The 15,531-nt window shown below is 33.3% G+C and overlaps 1 protein-coding gene across 10 annotated transcripts in view; it reads left to right on the top strand.

Moving 5' to 3' along the window:
- Positions 1 to 15,531, top strand: part of ABI1 (abl-interactor 1) — a 136,857-nt gene that overhangs the window by 106,946 nt on the left and 14,380 nt on the right. For 5 of the 10 annotated variants that reach the window (XM_012654872.1, XM_012654876.1, XM_012654873.1 and 2 more), the window contains exons 4-7: positions 5,579 to 5,593; positions 6,313 to 6,413; positions 7,651 to 7,791; positions 10,877 to 10,977. In XM_012654872.1, the coding sequence (XP_012510326.1) occupies positions 5,579 to 5,593; positions 6,313 to 6,413; positions 7,651 to 7,791; positions 10,877 to 10,977 (358 nt within the window). The remainder of the gene's footprint in view (positions 1 to 5,578; positions 5,594 to 6,312; positions 6,414 to 7,650; positions 7,792 to 10,876; positions 10,978 to 15,531) is intronic. The other 5 variants (XM_012654874.1, XM_012654879.1, XM_012654882.1 and 2 more) reach the window with 1 other exon arrangement.

The following is a 15,531-nucleotide window of genomic DNA, read 5'->3' on the forward strand; positions in this document are numbered from 1 at the left end:
CCAGGAGTTTGAGGTTGCTGTGAGCTAGGCTGATGCCATGGCATCTAGCCTAGGCAACAGAGCGAGACTGTATCAAAAAAAAAAAGTTATTAAAACTTGAAATAGTTATTCATTAAATAAACCATTTCAGTCCCAGACTATTATTTGTAAGTTCGTCATGTCTCACTTTCACTACTGAATAAGTATTTAATAATCTATGTACTTTCCAGAATTGGTCTAGAAAATAATTTATAAACATCCTTATCCTTTTATTTCTAAATATGTATATATGTATTTTTATACCTGTGTGTATATGGATGGAATTGCAACTTATAAAAAATGAAAATTGTATGTAATTTTCTTCTGTATAAATACCCTCTCCCGCAATTACAAAAAAAATCTCCCTTTTAGGAGAGAGATTGTTAATTGCCCATGTTCATTTCTAAGCATGGCAGAATTAGCTCATCTTGAAGAGATACCTGTATTCTGTCAATTTTTTGATATTCATGGGTCATTTTGCAAGCATCTGGAATGACCTAAATTCTTTAGCCATCTGTGTTCAGGATAAACTGTTCCTTTTAAATGTAGTTATCCCTTTCCAAGAGGACCATTATTTAATTTTGTTTCTGGTCTTCAGAATATTTTATAATAATCTTAAATGAGTAAGCTAGAATCATGAAGCTTTTCCTAGCAGATTGATCCGACTGGTACTATTGCTGTATATGTTGGATTCTGGATTTTCTGGGCTTCCTGGTTGAGAGAGGAGGATAGCCGACAACGTTGACCTTTATTCAACTCTTCTCTGAGACTGTTGGAATCTCCCCTTCACTTTCATGCTTGGAAGTTATATATAAAGTTGAAAGACTTTGGAAATATAGCAGAGACTACTAGTTTGTTTCTTGTATTTTATCCAGGGGTATGGCTAAGAGTTGTATAAGATTTTAAATTCAGTTTTAATGTAGGGTATTTTAGACTGGATTGATCTACGGGATTTGAGTTTTGAGAATCTGGGAAAAGTGTCTTTTCTGTTATTACCCATCTTGAGGTTAAAAAATATATATATGTGCATGTATATATATGTACCTCTGTACACACACACATGCACACTCGCTCGCTCACGTCTCCCCCTTTTGCCCCATCTTGATTTTTCTTTCTATTGAAGCAATACAAAATCATTTTAAAAATTCAGTCATTACCTTAGAAGTGAATATCCTTCATTATATCATCCTTCCCCTCATAATTGTGTATAACCGTTTAAGACATAGTACTTAGCTGAGTATAAGATGAATCAAAATTTTGCAGGGAAGTTTTAGCTGAGAAAATTTATCTATTTCATCATATATGTATAAGTGAGAAGTATACACAGAACATGATATATGCTCAAAGTCTATGGATGTGAATTTTGTCAGTTTGCTTTCTATCCATAATATGGATACATTAGACAAAGGGTTTTTTTGTTTTGTTTTGTTTTTAAATTTTTATTGTGAAAAAATACATCATTTAATAAAATGTACTATTTAACTATTTTTAAATGTATGGTTCTCTGACATTAAGTTCCTTCACATTGTTGTGCAGGCTATTTTAAAATATGTTTTTGGCTAGGGGTAGGAGAGTAGGTGGTCTGTGAGAACAATATATTTTAGAAGCTAACATGTGGCATATTTGTCTATATTTTGTTTCTGTGATTTACAAATACCCATGACGCACAAGCACACAATTATTTTTTCCCCAGTAGTCTTATTGCTGTTTTATTTCCTTAGTTTTATGATTTCTCTAAAGTTATCATTGTTGGCTTAAATATTTCTAGAGGATTGTAGAGATGCATGTAGATAGGCATTTCAGTATGAACAAATGCCAGGGCCAAAATTATTAGAAGGAAAAGTTTAAATTTATTTAAAATTTGGTATTTTAAGTATAGGGAGACGCTACTTATAGCTTTAGAATTATTTTCTTATCCTTTGCCCGCTTTTCTATTTAGAAGTTTGTTTTACTGACTTGTAAAGAGTCCTTTTTTCTTTTAAGGAAATTAGCCCTTCATATATTGAAGTATATAGTATTTCCTCATATTGCTGCTTGGTTTTCGACTTTGGTGTTTTGGTATTTTAAAAAATACATACAGAATTTTAAAAATTACGTGTAAATATAGTCCATCATATTTTCTTATTTTGTGATGTAAATTTTAGTGTTTTGGTGTTTGTATTTGATATAGCTAGGTTTCATTTAAATAATATTTACTGTGTTAATGCATTTTATACTATGAAATGTATGGGACACATAAATTTAGTAGGAATTAAAAATACGGAAAAAATATCCTAAGGTAAGTCTGGTTTGATTTTTAGAAACAGTGTAAGATATGGATAAGATCCCAGCATAGAGAAACTGTTAATATCAGAACATATTCATAAAGGAGAATGAAAAGAAGATCTTTATAAGTGAGCACAGGTTTGTTTTAGAGTAAGCTAGAGTAGGGAAGGCTTGAATGTGTAGCAGAGAAGTTTAAGTTTATTTTTGATGCACAGTAATAACAATTAACACCTTTATGGCCTGATACATGATTTACAAAGGACTTTGCATATATAGTCAGCCCTCTGGAGCTCTGGGTTCCCCATCTGTGGATTCAACCAACCTTGGATCAAAAAGATCTGGAAAAAAATTTAAAAATGACAAATACAGCAATATAAAATAATATAAGTAAAAAGTATAGTATAACAGCTTTTACATAGCATTTACATTGTATTACATTTACATTGTATTAGGTATTAGAAATAATTTAGAGGTGATTTAAAATACACAGGAGGATATGCCTAGGTTACATGCAAATAGTATGCCATTTTATATAAGGGACTCGAGCATCCTTGGATTTTGCTATCCACAAGCGTCCTAGAACCAATCCCTCATGGATACCAAGGGACAAGTGTATATTAATATGTGTTTCTGTGCTTGTTTTTAAGCTTCAAAAGACCATGTGATCTAAGAGTTGTTACATTTTATTAGTGATATTAAAGGATAAACTTAAGCACATTAAATTTTTTTAGAGTTTATTTGAGCAGACAGCGATTCATGAATTGGGCAGCTCCACACCAGAGGGGACATTAGGGAAAGTTGAAGGAAGCCAGACAGAGAAAATATTTGATTGGTTAGATGTTAATTGGTGGTTTCTGATTAGTAAAGTCCCTAGTTAGGTTAGTAGGTGGTTTCTGATTAGTTAAGTTACTCTGAGTTTAATTTTGGTTTACTCATGTAGGAACCCAGGACGTCAGAGTCATGTTAGCCTAATGGTCTCCCAATTAATTTGTTTTACCAGTGTAGACACTAAAGTTTTATGTTATTTACATAGGAATGATGTTTTTAAAAAAGTTTTAACTTTATTAAGCAGAGGAGTAAGAATCATTTCAAGGAGAGAATTGGCCTTACAGTATCTATGGTACTACCTACCCTATCCTACTTAGAATATAATATGGGAAGAATCAAAGAGAATTCTGTTGTTTTTAACCTAAGATTCCAGGCAAATGCTAAAATTACTTTTTTTTTTTTTTTTGAGACAGAGCTTCACTGTGTTGCTCAGGCTAGAGTGCCGTGGCTTCAGCCTAGCTCACAGCAACCTCAAACTCCTGGGCTCAAGCAATCCTACTGCCTCAGCCTCCCGAGTAGCTGGGACTACAGGCATGCGCCACCATGCCTGGCTAATTTTTTATATATATATAAATATATTTAGCTGTCCAGCTAATTTCTTTGTATTTTTAGTAGAGACGGGGTCTCGCTCTTGCTCAGGCTGGTTTTGAACTCCTGAGCTCAAACAATCCACCCGCCTCGGCCTCCCAGAGTGCTAGGATTATAAGCGTGAGCCACCGCGCCCGGCCAAAATTACTCTTTTATAAATATAAATGTTGAGGAAATGAAGTGAGATCTTAAGGAAATAAAAATAAATCTCGTTTTCGATATATTTTGAGGACATTTCAGTGGAAAAGTTTTATAGGTTTCTAGCAATTATAATATTTTGAACGGTAAAATATAGAGATTATTTTCTACCAACACTCCTCAACCCCAACACATCTGCATCCATAAACACACTTAACAGAGGAGGCGGAGCTCCATAGGAAGTTAAAGGTTGTACCGTTACATAGTAGCGCAGAGTTCAACTAGAATTTTCATTCCCAATCTAATTCTCTTTTTATTCTTTCATTTGGCACCAGCTTATGCTTGGATGCTAATTTTTGTTTCTCGTTCATGTTAAACAACAAATGAGGGAAGATGTGTGGGCATATTTAGAATATTTTCTTGATTATTTCAGGATAGTATTTAGTGTATTATAATGTATACACATTATAAAATATACATTAGGATATGCATATACTGGAATAAGTATATACATATACTATAATACATAAAATGATAATATATACATTAGTATATTTTATCTTCAAGGATTGTAATAATGTTAGTCAAATTTAATTTTGTAAATCAAGAGTGAAATGTAGTGGCAAGGTAGAGTTCCAGATGTTGTTTCTGGATAAAAGTGAGCAATATAATTTTAAACATACATTAAAGAATACCAAATTTCTGGCACAGTTTCTATAAATAAGAATGTATTCAAGAGAATGTAAATTCCTCCTTTGGATGATTTTCCTTAGTATTGCCTGAAAAATGATACGTACTTATTGAGAATGGCAGATGTCATGGAAAGAACTTAAAACTCACAAAGTCTAAAAAAACTTAAACTGAAACCTAAAGATATTTTTTCTTAATGGCATAGTACAAGTAGTGATGCTTTAGGACTGTACGCATTGTTTCATGTGTGTAGGCTAGTCATCTTTCGTAGGAGTAGCCTTTAGGATCAAAGTAGCTTTTTTCCAATTTTGAATTTTGACTAAATTGGTTCAGGAGAAAACTTAGAACTAAAGCTACCTATAACTTCCTACTAGTGTTGGCCTGCTCAAGATTTGGGTTCTTAAGGTGTTAATAGAAATGAGAGGGTTTTCCAGACCCTGTTTTTTTATTCTTTAGTTAGAATCTGGCTAAGTGATTACTGTGTATGGTGATTTTGTTTTTAAATACCAAGGTGCTAAGTTCTTTTTTTTTAGTTTGGAAGCAACCTGTGATTTTGAATTTTAACATTTGCAGCTTATCACTTTTTAAAATACTATACTACCATTCAAGTAATGAATACTCGTACTTGGGCATTCATTATCCAGTAAAGTCAAGTCTCAGGCATTGTACACTGATGTGTTAAAATACCTTTATATCTAATGTGTTACGGTGTTTATATTTAAATCAAAGTATTTTTTTATCATCTGTGATTCAGTTGGATTAGTTATATAGAATAAAATACTGACCTAAGAAATCATTGGGCCTGCATGAGATTGGCATAATTAAGTGGTGGTTTCCTTATGAATATATTTCTTTTGAAAAATACATAAAACATGTGAATATTTGCCCAGTACTTATGGATATCTTTTTCTTTATAAAATATTTGAAATGTGGCTGGATAAAAGCTTATTAACATGAATTGAATAACTGTAAATGTAAACCTGTCCTATCAGATATAACTTATCTAGCATTAATTTCTACCTTTTCCCCCCCTTTTTTTGCCAACGTAAAGTGGCTAAAAGCCAAGGTAAGAGACGTTACTTATTTGATCCACAGTATTCCCTCTATATTGATAGAGGCTGCAGAGCCACTAAAATGTGAAAATTCTTCTTATGTCTGTCTGCTTTCCCTGTAGGATTTACGTAGATTAAATATACTCAAATTCAGTTCAAATCAGCAACATTTAGCTTGGCCGTGTTAATATATCAAAGATATATTGACATCTGCATTTATATAGGAACATTAATTTTGCTAACATTTATTGCTTTGCTCATTTTTTGATAGTTGCCTTGCTTTCATTGACTTACAATTAGGAGGTTTCCCAGACATCATATGCGACTTTGTTACTGAATTGTTAGGATAAAGATGATTTTCAGATGGATATTTTAGCAAATTGACAGTGAAATCTGTATATAGTTTATGCACACATTTCAAAAATGTTAGGAAACCCAGTGTTTGATGCAGATAAGTTTGATCTCCACGAATATGCTTAGCAATAAAATAATGTATGAAATCCAATAATTTCACCAGTATTTGGCCATAAATTGATGTGAATGGCACAAAATAACAGGGAAAAACAAGTGCAAGTGGTTCCTTGCCTTTTAAAATATAGTACCAAAGTCTTATTAAAACTGTCTGGGAATCCTTACTTCACATTCTGATATTAAAAAAAAAATAATACATGGTGTTAAAACACCAGGAGAACAATTTGATGTAAAAATAAAAGCATTTCTTTCCACATTTTAGCATGGAAATAACCAGCCTGCAAGAACTGGCACATTGTCGAGAACAAATCCTCCTACTCAGAAACCACCGAGTCCTCCCATGTCAGGCCGGGGAACATTGGGGTAAGAATTCAACTACATTTTACAAAATAATTCATATGCTTAAAGGAAAGGTATTTCTTTGATGTAAGAAAATGTATGGATCCTAGCCATGGGACTCTATGTGACATTACCTTCTACAAATTCATTTTAATTCTTAGTTCCCTGAACAGAATCCAAAATCAATCTGCCTACTGTATAATAGCCTCTGTAGAAGTCTGTATTAGAAAAGAGTTGTATTTGTGTTAATGGCATTATTTACTTTTTGTCTTCTAATTATTTTTTTTAACTATAAATCTGACTTCAGTTTGTTTCAGATGGAATGACCAGAAGATTCTGTATGGTGCCTTCACATGTATTTACAATATTTGTATTACAGAACTTTGAATAAGTGGTCTACTTTGTGTAGTTTGGCTTAGTTGCCTGCAGCTTTTCTGTTTCTCCTATTACGTGGCACCTGAAACTTAGAGACTCTTTACCTGAGTACTTCTAACTGTGCTTCTGCTGGCAGTCTTAGGCCCCTTCATACTAGAGTAGCTTTATGGGAAGGCCAAGTAGAGAAGTAGAAAGGTTGGCGGCCTCTTCCTTCCCAATTCTTAATTACTAAATATATTGAATACTTGGCAAGACATTACATTTCTTTAAGATTGTTCACCTTAACACAGGAAATACTGTATTAGATTTCTTGTTTTTCATGGAGGGATTATAGAACAATCAGTTTTTTCAGAGGATCTTAGTTTCTGTTTTCATTCTTTAAAGCCTCTACCTTTGGAAAAAATATGAAATTATTAAACAGAAAAGTAATAATCATTGAGAATATAATGGCATTACATCTAGGATCAGAATGTACTTCTCCATGTATTTCCATATTGAGGTAGGAAAAAGTTGCAGCTACATACGTAAATAAATTTAGTTCCCTGTGTAAAGGACAGTGGCTTATGGGCAGCTGAGCTGGTAATAATGTACATTTCAAAGTTTGACATTGAGCATTTAAAAAATTATAGCCATTATTTTTAGAAATAAGGTTAGAACTTTAAATTACCCTTTCCTATGTTTTTCCTAAGAAAAGGTAACACATTTTAGTTTTTGTGTTAAAGTAACTAAATTCATATACCCAATTTAGAATATTTTTAAAAATTACAAACTTATTAAAAATTTTAAAAAAATTGTTACACTTGGTCACGAAGGGACAATCACAAATTTGGGGGGAAAATACCATTTTATCTTTCTTATTATTCCTTTCTCTACTATGTTTCTTTAGACGGAATACTCCGTATAAAACCCTGGAACCTGTTAAACCCCCAACAGTTCCTAATGACTACATGACGAGTCCTGCTAGGCTTGGAAGTCAGCATAGTCCAGGCAGGACAGCTTCTTTAAATCAGAGACCAAGGACACACAGGTAAACCTTCATGTTGAACATTTGAATATCTGAGAGTGGATGTTATTGACTGGTGACAAACTCCTACAAAGGTGCTGAGTATAGGTGAAGTACTACTTTAATGTTACTATCAAATGTAAAAGTTGGAGGTAATAATATTGTATATGTTTCTGTAAATTTGTGTCATTACTTCTGTTTTTTTAGATTTTGTTAAGATTGTTAGTATTTCCTCCTTTTGACAGAGGTACAGACATATATTTATTTGATTCAAGGTGAAAGAATGTTTTTTCAAACAGTGTTTAAAAAAGGATAAGACAGAGGCCGGGCTCAGTGGCTCACGCCTGTAATCCTGGCACTCTGGGAGGCCGAGGCGGGCAGATTGTTTGAGCTCAGGAGTTCGAGACCAGCCTGAGCAAGAGCGAGACCCCGTCTCTACTAAAAATAGAAAGAAATTAATCAGACAACTAAAAATATATAGAAAAAATTAGCCGGGCATGGTTGCGCATGCCTGTAGTCCCAGCTACCTGGGAGGCTGAGGCAGGAGGACTGCTTGAGCCCAGGAGTTTGAGGTTGCTGTGAGCTAAGCTGATGTCACAGCACTTGCCCCAGGCAAGAGAGTGAGACTCTGTCTCAAAAAAAAAAAAGGGTAAGACAACCACTCTTAAATATTTTTGGAGAAAAGGTTAAATGTTATAAAAATTATACAACATGATTTAAACTTTAAGAGATTGGAGGAAAGAAGATTTAGCTTAAATCCGAGGACTAATTTAGGTTGACACACTGGAATATGTTATCATGTATATTATTTTTAAATGTTCTGAAAATCAAATACCTAGCGTGTTTTTAAAAAACTTCATATGCAGCATAACATATATTCAGAAAAGTATATGCTTTGTTAAGTATATACAGCTTGATGGACAGTGCACACTCATGTAACCATCTCCAGGATCAGGAAACAGAACATTACTAGCAACTCAGAAGTCCCCCCTCATCCTCTTTCTCAATTATTGTCTCTCTCTTCTTCCACCCAAAAGTGGCCAGTTTAGTTTTTGAGCACTTTTATAAAGTCAGGTAAGTTTATTATATAAATTTGTTTTATTCTTCAGTTTTATTTCTTAATAACTTGAGCAAGGAACCTCTCTTTGTCTTGACTTTTAGGTTGGTAAATTAAAGATAACTTAGCAAAATTATTTTTGGGGATTCAACTAAACGGAGTCTATCAAGCTGTGAGATGCTAGGTACTTGGTATTTATTGCTGTTGCTACTGTTGGTAAATAAATAGTTGATATCTACAGATACTGTGTATCAGCTCAAGTTCAATGAGAACCCAGATTGTTCTCTTTTTACGTTTATTGTTATTGAATTATTGGATTAAAGTGTGGTTTTCCTCTATAGTGGAAGTAGTAATAGTTTAATCATATTCAACAACCAGTTCTTAAGAGTTAACTTCATTAGATACTGGGCATATACCAATAAGGTGTCATTCTTTTTTTCAGGAGCTCATTCTGTTAGAGCAGGGATCAACAAACTTTTTCTATAAAGGAACAGATTGTCATCATTTTAGGATTTTCAGGCCATATGGTTTCTGTTGCAATAACTGAATTCTGTCATTGTAGCATAAAAAGCAGCCATGGAAAATATGTAAATGAATGAACATGGCTGTGTTCCAGTAAAACTTTATTTATAATATAATAATTTTAATGTGTTACAAAACATTACTCCTCTTTTGATTTTTTTTCCTATTTAAAAATGTATAAAATGGGTTTAGCTCACAGGTCGTAAACATCAGGCCATAAGGCCATAATTTACCAACCCCTATGGTAGTGAAAAGGTATGTAAGCCAAAATTGTAGATAAGAATAAGTGCTAAAATATTCATATCTATGATGCAGTGATGACACATAGCTGAATATTTACCTGGCTTAAGACAGTTAGTGAGGCCTTCACATCTAAGCTACTTCTGTCATATAAAATGGATTTTTTCCGTTTTATTAACATGTGATAATCTAATTATAGAATGGTCATATTGGAGAAGAAGAAAAAAATCTTATCCAGGCATTGCAAATCTTTGCCCTCTTGAGTTTCTGGGCTTATTGAAGAAATGATGTTGATTTTAAAATATATGGAGCTTAAGGCTACATGTGCACATATATATGTTTTCACACATGTACACGTGTGCATACATTACTAAGAACAGTTGGATGGTGCAAGATCATACACCTTTCTAAAAAGAACTGGATAGTGCCAGGTCTTACAGCTAAAAGTCAGTAGATCCTTACAGCTAATAAGAAGTAGAATACTAGGGAGTTGGTTAGAGTTTATTAGTAGCAACTATTTCAGAATGCCACACTGAAACTTCACCACTGTCTTTGTTGTTATGCTCATTGTACAGAAAATTTCCTAGTTTTATCACCTATCTTTGAGATGAGTGGACATTTTCATATTAATTTCTGACTGGAGTTGTTACCCTTTTTATTTATTTCCATAGCATCTTGTACATTCTTTTTTGTGATATCCATCACACTGTTTTTTAATGTCTGTTTTCCCATGCATGACTGTGAGCTCTGTGACAAAGTGGTTCCTGTCTGCAGTGTTCACTGCTCTTCATATCAGGTTTTGAATAAACACTTGTTGACTCGCCATACTATTTTGTTGGTCATAAATTTCTCACTAGATATGGTTCTGAGTACTCTTTTATATTTATATATAGGTTGAGAAGTAGAGTGAAACACGAGAACCACTTCAAGTAGTAGGGTTAAGGGTTATAATGAACAGTTTAAAAAATTTCTTGCCACATATATAGCCCTTCATGTCTGTGATTTCCACACCCTCAGATTCCACATTTGCAGATTCAACCAACAGCGAGTCAAAAAATACAGTGTTTCCAGAATGTGCAACCTGTGTTTACAGAGGACCAACTTTTTGTTTCTGTCGGTTCTGCAGGACTGACTGTAGGTCTTGAGCATCCATGGATTTTGGTATCTGGGGGGCTCCTAGGACCAGTGCCCCATGGATATTGAGGAACATTTAGTGGCCTTAGGTTGATTACTGAAAATTTTTTAAGTCTCTAGAATTGCTTTTTTCACAGTTTTTTCTTTTCTTTGCAGTGGAAGTAGTGGAGGAAGTGGAAGTCGAGAAAACAGTGGAAGCAGTAGTATTGGCATTCCCATTGCTGTGCCTACACCTTCACCACCCACCATTGGACCAGGTATGTTTTTTATTAGTCTGTGTTTAATATGTGGTTATATTCATGAGCTTTGTTATGGAAGGCTGAAATAATTTAGTCATATTGGATAAAATTATTAAATTTGTGATTGCTTGAAACCTAATAACAAATTTAGCAATATTTTTAGATTGGTTTTCACAGTCTTTAGGATTTTACCAGCTTTCTCCTTATATATAGTACATATATTAAATAGCTTTGTTAAATAACTTTTTGGCTATTTTGCTTTAGAAATACAGTCATCCCTCAGGGGGATGGGGGATTGTTCTAGGAGCCCCCAGTGGATACCAAAATCTGAGGACACTCAAGCACCTTATATAAAATGGTGTAGTAATTTCCTATGCACATCCTTCTGTATACTTCAGATCATCTCTAGATTACTTGAAATACCCAATACTGTATTTTTTCGGAATAACGACAAAAAGAAAAATAAGTCTATACATGTTTAGTACAGATGCAAGCATCCATTTTTTTTTTCCTGAATATATTCAATCTGCAGTTGGTTGAATACAGGGACGTGGAACCCATGGATACGGAGGGCCAGTTGTGTTTGCCTGGAGCACTAGTCAAGAATGACATTTATTATTTCAAGAGCAAACCAGTATTGTATGGTACTCCAACCAAAGAATCAGTATCTATAGTATCTTAACTCTGGTATTTGCTTGTTCTGTGACTTTACTACATTTATGTATGATATTCAATACATGTGTTAGGGAAATGCAATAGGAAAAGTTCATTTACTTTTTAGAAAGTATAAAAATTTAAGAAATCCTTTGGAAAGAATTAAATTAGTCCCTTGATATTTTTGTAACTGGAGACTATAGTGTTAAAAATGTGTACTTTAAAAGTACGATCATGAAAAATGTTAGGAAAAAATTCTTAGCCTTTCAAGCATATTTTTGAAAAAGAAAAAACATTTACTTATAAAAACGGGTATATTTTATAGTTAATGCAGGTATGAACTCTCAGTGGCCTTTTTATCTGTTATATTAGAATTTTTACTGATTTGAACGTGCTTTACATATGGGTGTCTCTTTTTTTCTTCTTTCCAATACATTGTGCTTTCTTGCTGTTTCAGAATGTTTAGTTTTCCTTTCTTGCACTCTGACCTGAATTATAAACTATTTTATTAGAAAACATTTCTGTCCCTCCTCCTTGTGGAGCTCCACCAGCACCACCTCTGCCACCACTTCTCCCAGTGAGCACTGTGATAGGTGAGATTGCATAACCTTTGGAGCTGTTGAACTTACTTTGCACAATTCATAGTAAACTCCTCTGTAGCTAATAGACTGGTAGCTTTTATTAGTCATTAGGTTGTAGGTGATAATACAGAGGTTGAAGTATTAAATCTAATATACACTAATTTCTTTTGGTGAAAGGCTTCTGAACTTACACAGTAAACAAATATAACTTTTTCTATAATACAGAATGTTTCTATGCTTGGTTTATAACCAACTCAATGTGGTTTTTATTTGTTGTTTGTTTACATTTTTCTAGGATAATTTATGGCAGTGATAGTTAAAAATAAATTTTAATTAGTAGTGTAATTTTTTCTTCCCCTCTGAAGTGAAGCTTGATTTGGAACTCCCTGGTATATACAATAAAGGATCAGGGTGAGGATAGGGATAGGAGGAGAAAAATGGAAAGGAAAATGATGTGTTTCATGGGGTGCTGTGATGCCTTCCTGTGGAGCACAGTTTGAAAAACTCTGATAATAGCCCAGTTTTTATGTATGAGAATATCATAAAACAATTTTCTCAATAAAATGTACTTAAATTGTCCCCAAGTTGGGGATGACTAGATTGAGCATGTAAGGAATTTTAAATACCAGTACAAAAAGCATTCAGCCTAGAAATACATAGTAACAGTAATCTGTATAGAAATGGATAATTAGATGCTTTAAATAATGAGAGCTGAGTTTCAGGCTAAGTGAAATAAAGCTGTATAACAACATCTTTTCAAACATTTGCACATATTCATAAAGGGAAAGGGGGAAAGGAGGTAATAAAAAAGAACACCCTAATAATAGAAATTGTTGGGAGGCTGGGTGCCGAGGCTCAGGCCTATAATCCCACCTACTTGGGAGCCTGAGGTGGGAGGATCACTTGAGACCAGGAGTTCAAGAGCAGCCTGGGCAACATAGCAAGACACCATTTCTATTTAAAAAAAAAAACCTAAAAAGAAGAAATTGTTGGTAGAATGTCCGTATGGAAAAAAAATGCCTTCAACCTAAATTAATAATGAGGAAAATTAAAATTAAAACCACAATGAGATACTACTTTATATCCACCAGATAGATTAAAATGTAGAAGTCCACTAGTACCAGTGTTGCTGAGGATGTGCAGTAACAGGAAAGTACATTGCTGATGGGATTTTATTAGTTGATACGCTTGCTTTGGAAAGTAATTTGTTGTTACCTAGTCAAGATGAACAGGTACCTACCCTAGATTTATCAGTTTCATTTTCAGATCTTTACCCTAGAGTACTAGATTTCAAAATATGGTTAAGGGACTCCTGGGGATTGCCAAGATCCTTTCATGAAGTTTTTGAGGTCAGAACTATATTCATTATTTGCCTTTTCCATTCTCATTGTCTTCTAACTACATAATGGAATTTTTCAGAAGCTAGATGAAGTATGATAAAGTCATTGCTTTGACAGCTAGTGCAGTGCGTACTTGTGTATTCGTGTATTTTAAAGATATATCAGTTTAATTTCTCATATGGTAATTATCTATAGCTATAACCCACATAAAAAAAGTTTCTTGAGGTTCTTTAATTTTTAAGAGTGGCCTCTAAGACCCAAAAGTTTAAAAACTGCTATCCTAGACCAGTGGCTTTCAGAGTGATATCCTGAGACCATGAGCATCTTAGAACTATTATAGTTAGAAATATAAATTCTCAGGTCCCATTCTATCTAATTCAATCAGAAACTGAGGATGGGGCCCAGCAATCTATATTATAACGAGCCTTCAAGGTGAAATTCACACATTTATCAGTGCTGAAGTTTGAGAACCGCAGTCCTAGAGAAATTTGGGAACCATATTTAGGAGTGTTCATAGTAGTAGTGTTGATAATAGCACAAATCTCAATGCAACCCAAATGTCTAATAACAGAATGAATAAACAAATTTGGCATATTCATATACAAATAAAGCAGCAAAAATGAATGACATCGGTTTACTTATCCACATGGATGAATTTTAAAAAATAATATCAAAAAAGTCATTCAATAAAATCCATACAGATTTATTCTGTTATAAAAGTTCATAAATTTGTAAGAACTATGTGTATTGTTTAAGGTTCCATGTATCTTTATATATGTCTGTGGTAAAAACTATATAGAGAAGGAGGAGAATGTTTAACACATACCCTTGTGGGGTTGAGAATCCAGGAGAGGAACACAGAGGCAGCTTCAGCGATAGTGTTAGTTTTCTATTTCTTATGCTGGGTATTTACTTTATTTAAAAAAATTTTATATACACACATATGTAATATATAATTATATATGTAACATAATTATATATCAGTCATATACCCTTTGGCCTTATGATTTATTTCACGATAAAATATTAAATTTTAAAAAATAGTCGTAGTCTAGAATTAATAAACAATTGGTTTTCAGTTTCGAATCACCAAGAAAAATAATTTGAATGCTATACACTTTTTATAAAAGCCAGGGAAATGTAACAGTCATTTTACAGGTATTTCTTCTGAAAGTGATTAAAGGCTCTCTGGAAAACCTTGGCATCCAAAATTACTCATTCACAAAGGCTTTCGAACAGAATATTAAAAATATGTTTCTGTTTAGAAAATGAGAATGTGGAAGATTCAAATAATTAGTGACTGCCTGTGGCTTGGGAGTTGCAAAATGTTAAATATCAACACTTCTTTTAACGAACAACCTCTGCTGTATGGTTTTATCTAATACCTCATATGATCTCTAAGAGAGAGTGTTAAACAACCGAATGAAGAAAATCTAGGATACTGGCTTCTTACTTACTTTGTCATGGTTCAATGTTTAGGTGGGGCAAGGAGGATCGTATTAATCCTGAAGTTAACTTTGGAAAATATAGTTAACTTTGGAGGCTTTGAATTCTATTCACCTTTTAAATATTTAACTTTCAAACTGGTGGTAAAGATGACAATGAATAAAATTTTAAGTATTAATATTAATAATACTTTGGTCAATTTAGGTACTGAGCTTTACATATAAGCCTGATAATTTTCAAAAAAGCAGATTGCTTCGGGTATAGTACAGAAAAAAAGTCCTCCAGAGTATGGAGAAAGATAATAGATTTTCTAAACAAAGTTGCCTTAAGATGCCATATTTTATAGAGTCTAAAAAATTTTTCCAGTTTTGTCAGTTATAAAAATTTAAGTGATAGGGAATATTACATTAATCTTAAAAATTTGGAGATATATGACAAATCTGACATTACATGTAAGTAAGTGCTTTGAAAATAGAAATCATACTTGTCTTAAAACTCATTCTACTGTAATATAGATACTAATAACTGCTAATGCAATAAAAATTTTTAAA

This window comes from Propithecus coquereli, unplaced genomic scaffold, assembly GCF_000956105.1.
Source record: "Propithecus coquereli isolate 6110/MARCELLA unplaced genomic scaffold, Pcoq_1.0 Scaffold45, whole genome shotgun sequence".
Classification (NCBI taxonomy): Eukaryota; Metazoa; Chordata; class Mammalia; order Primates; family Indriidae; genus Propithecus; species Propithecus coquereli.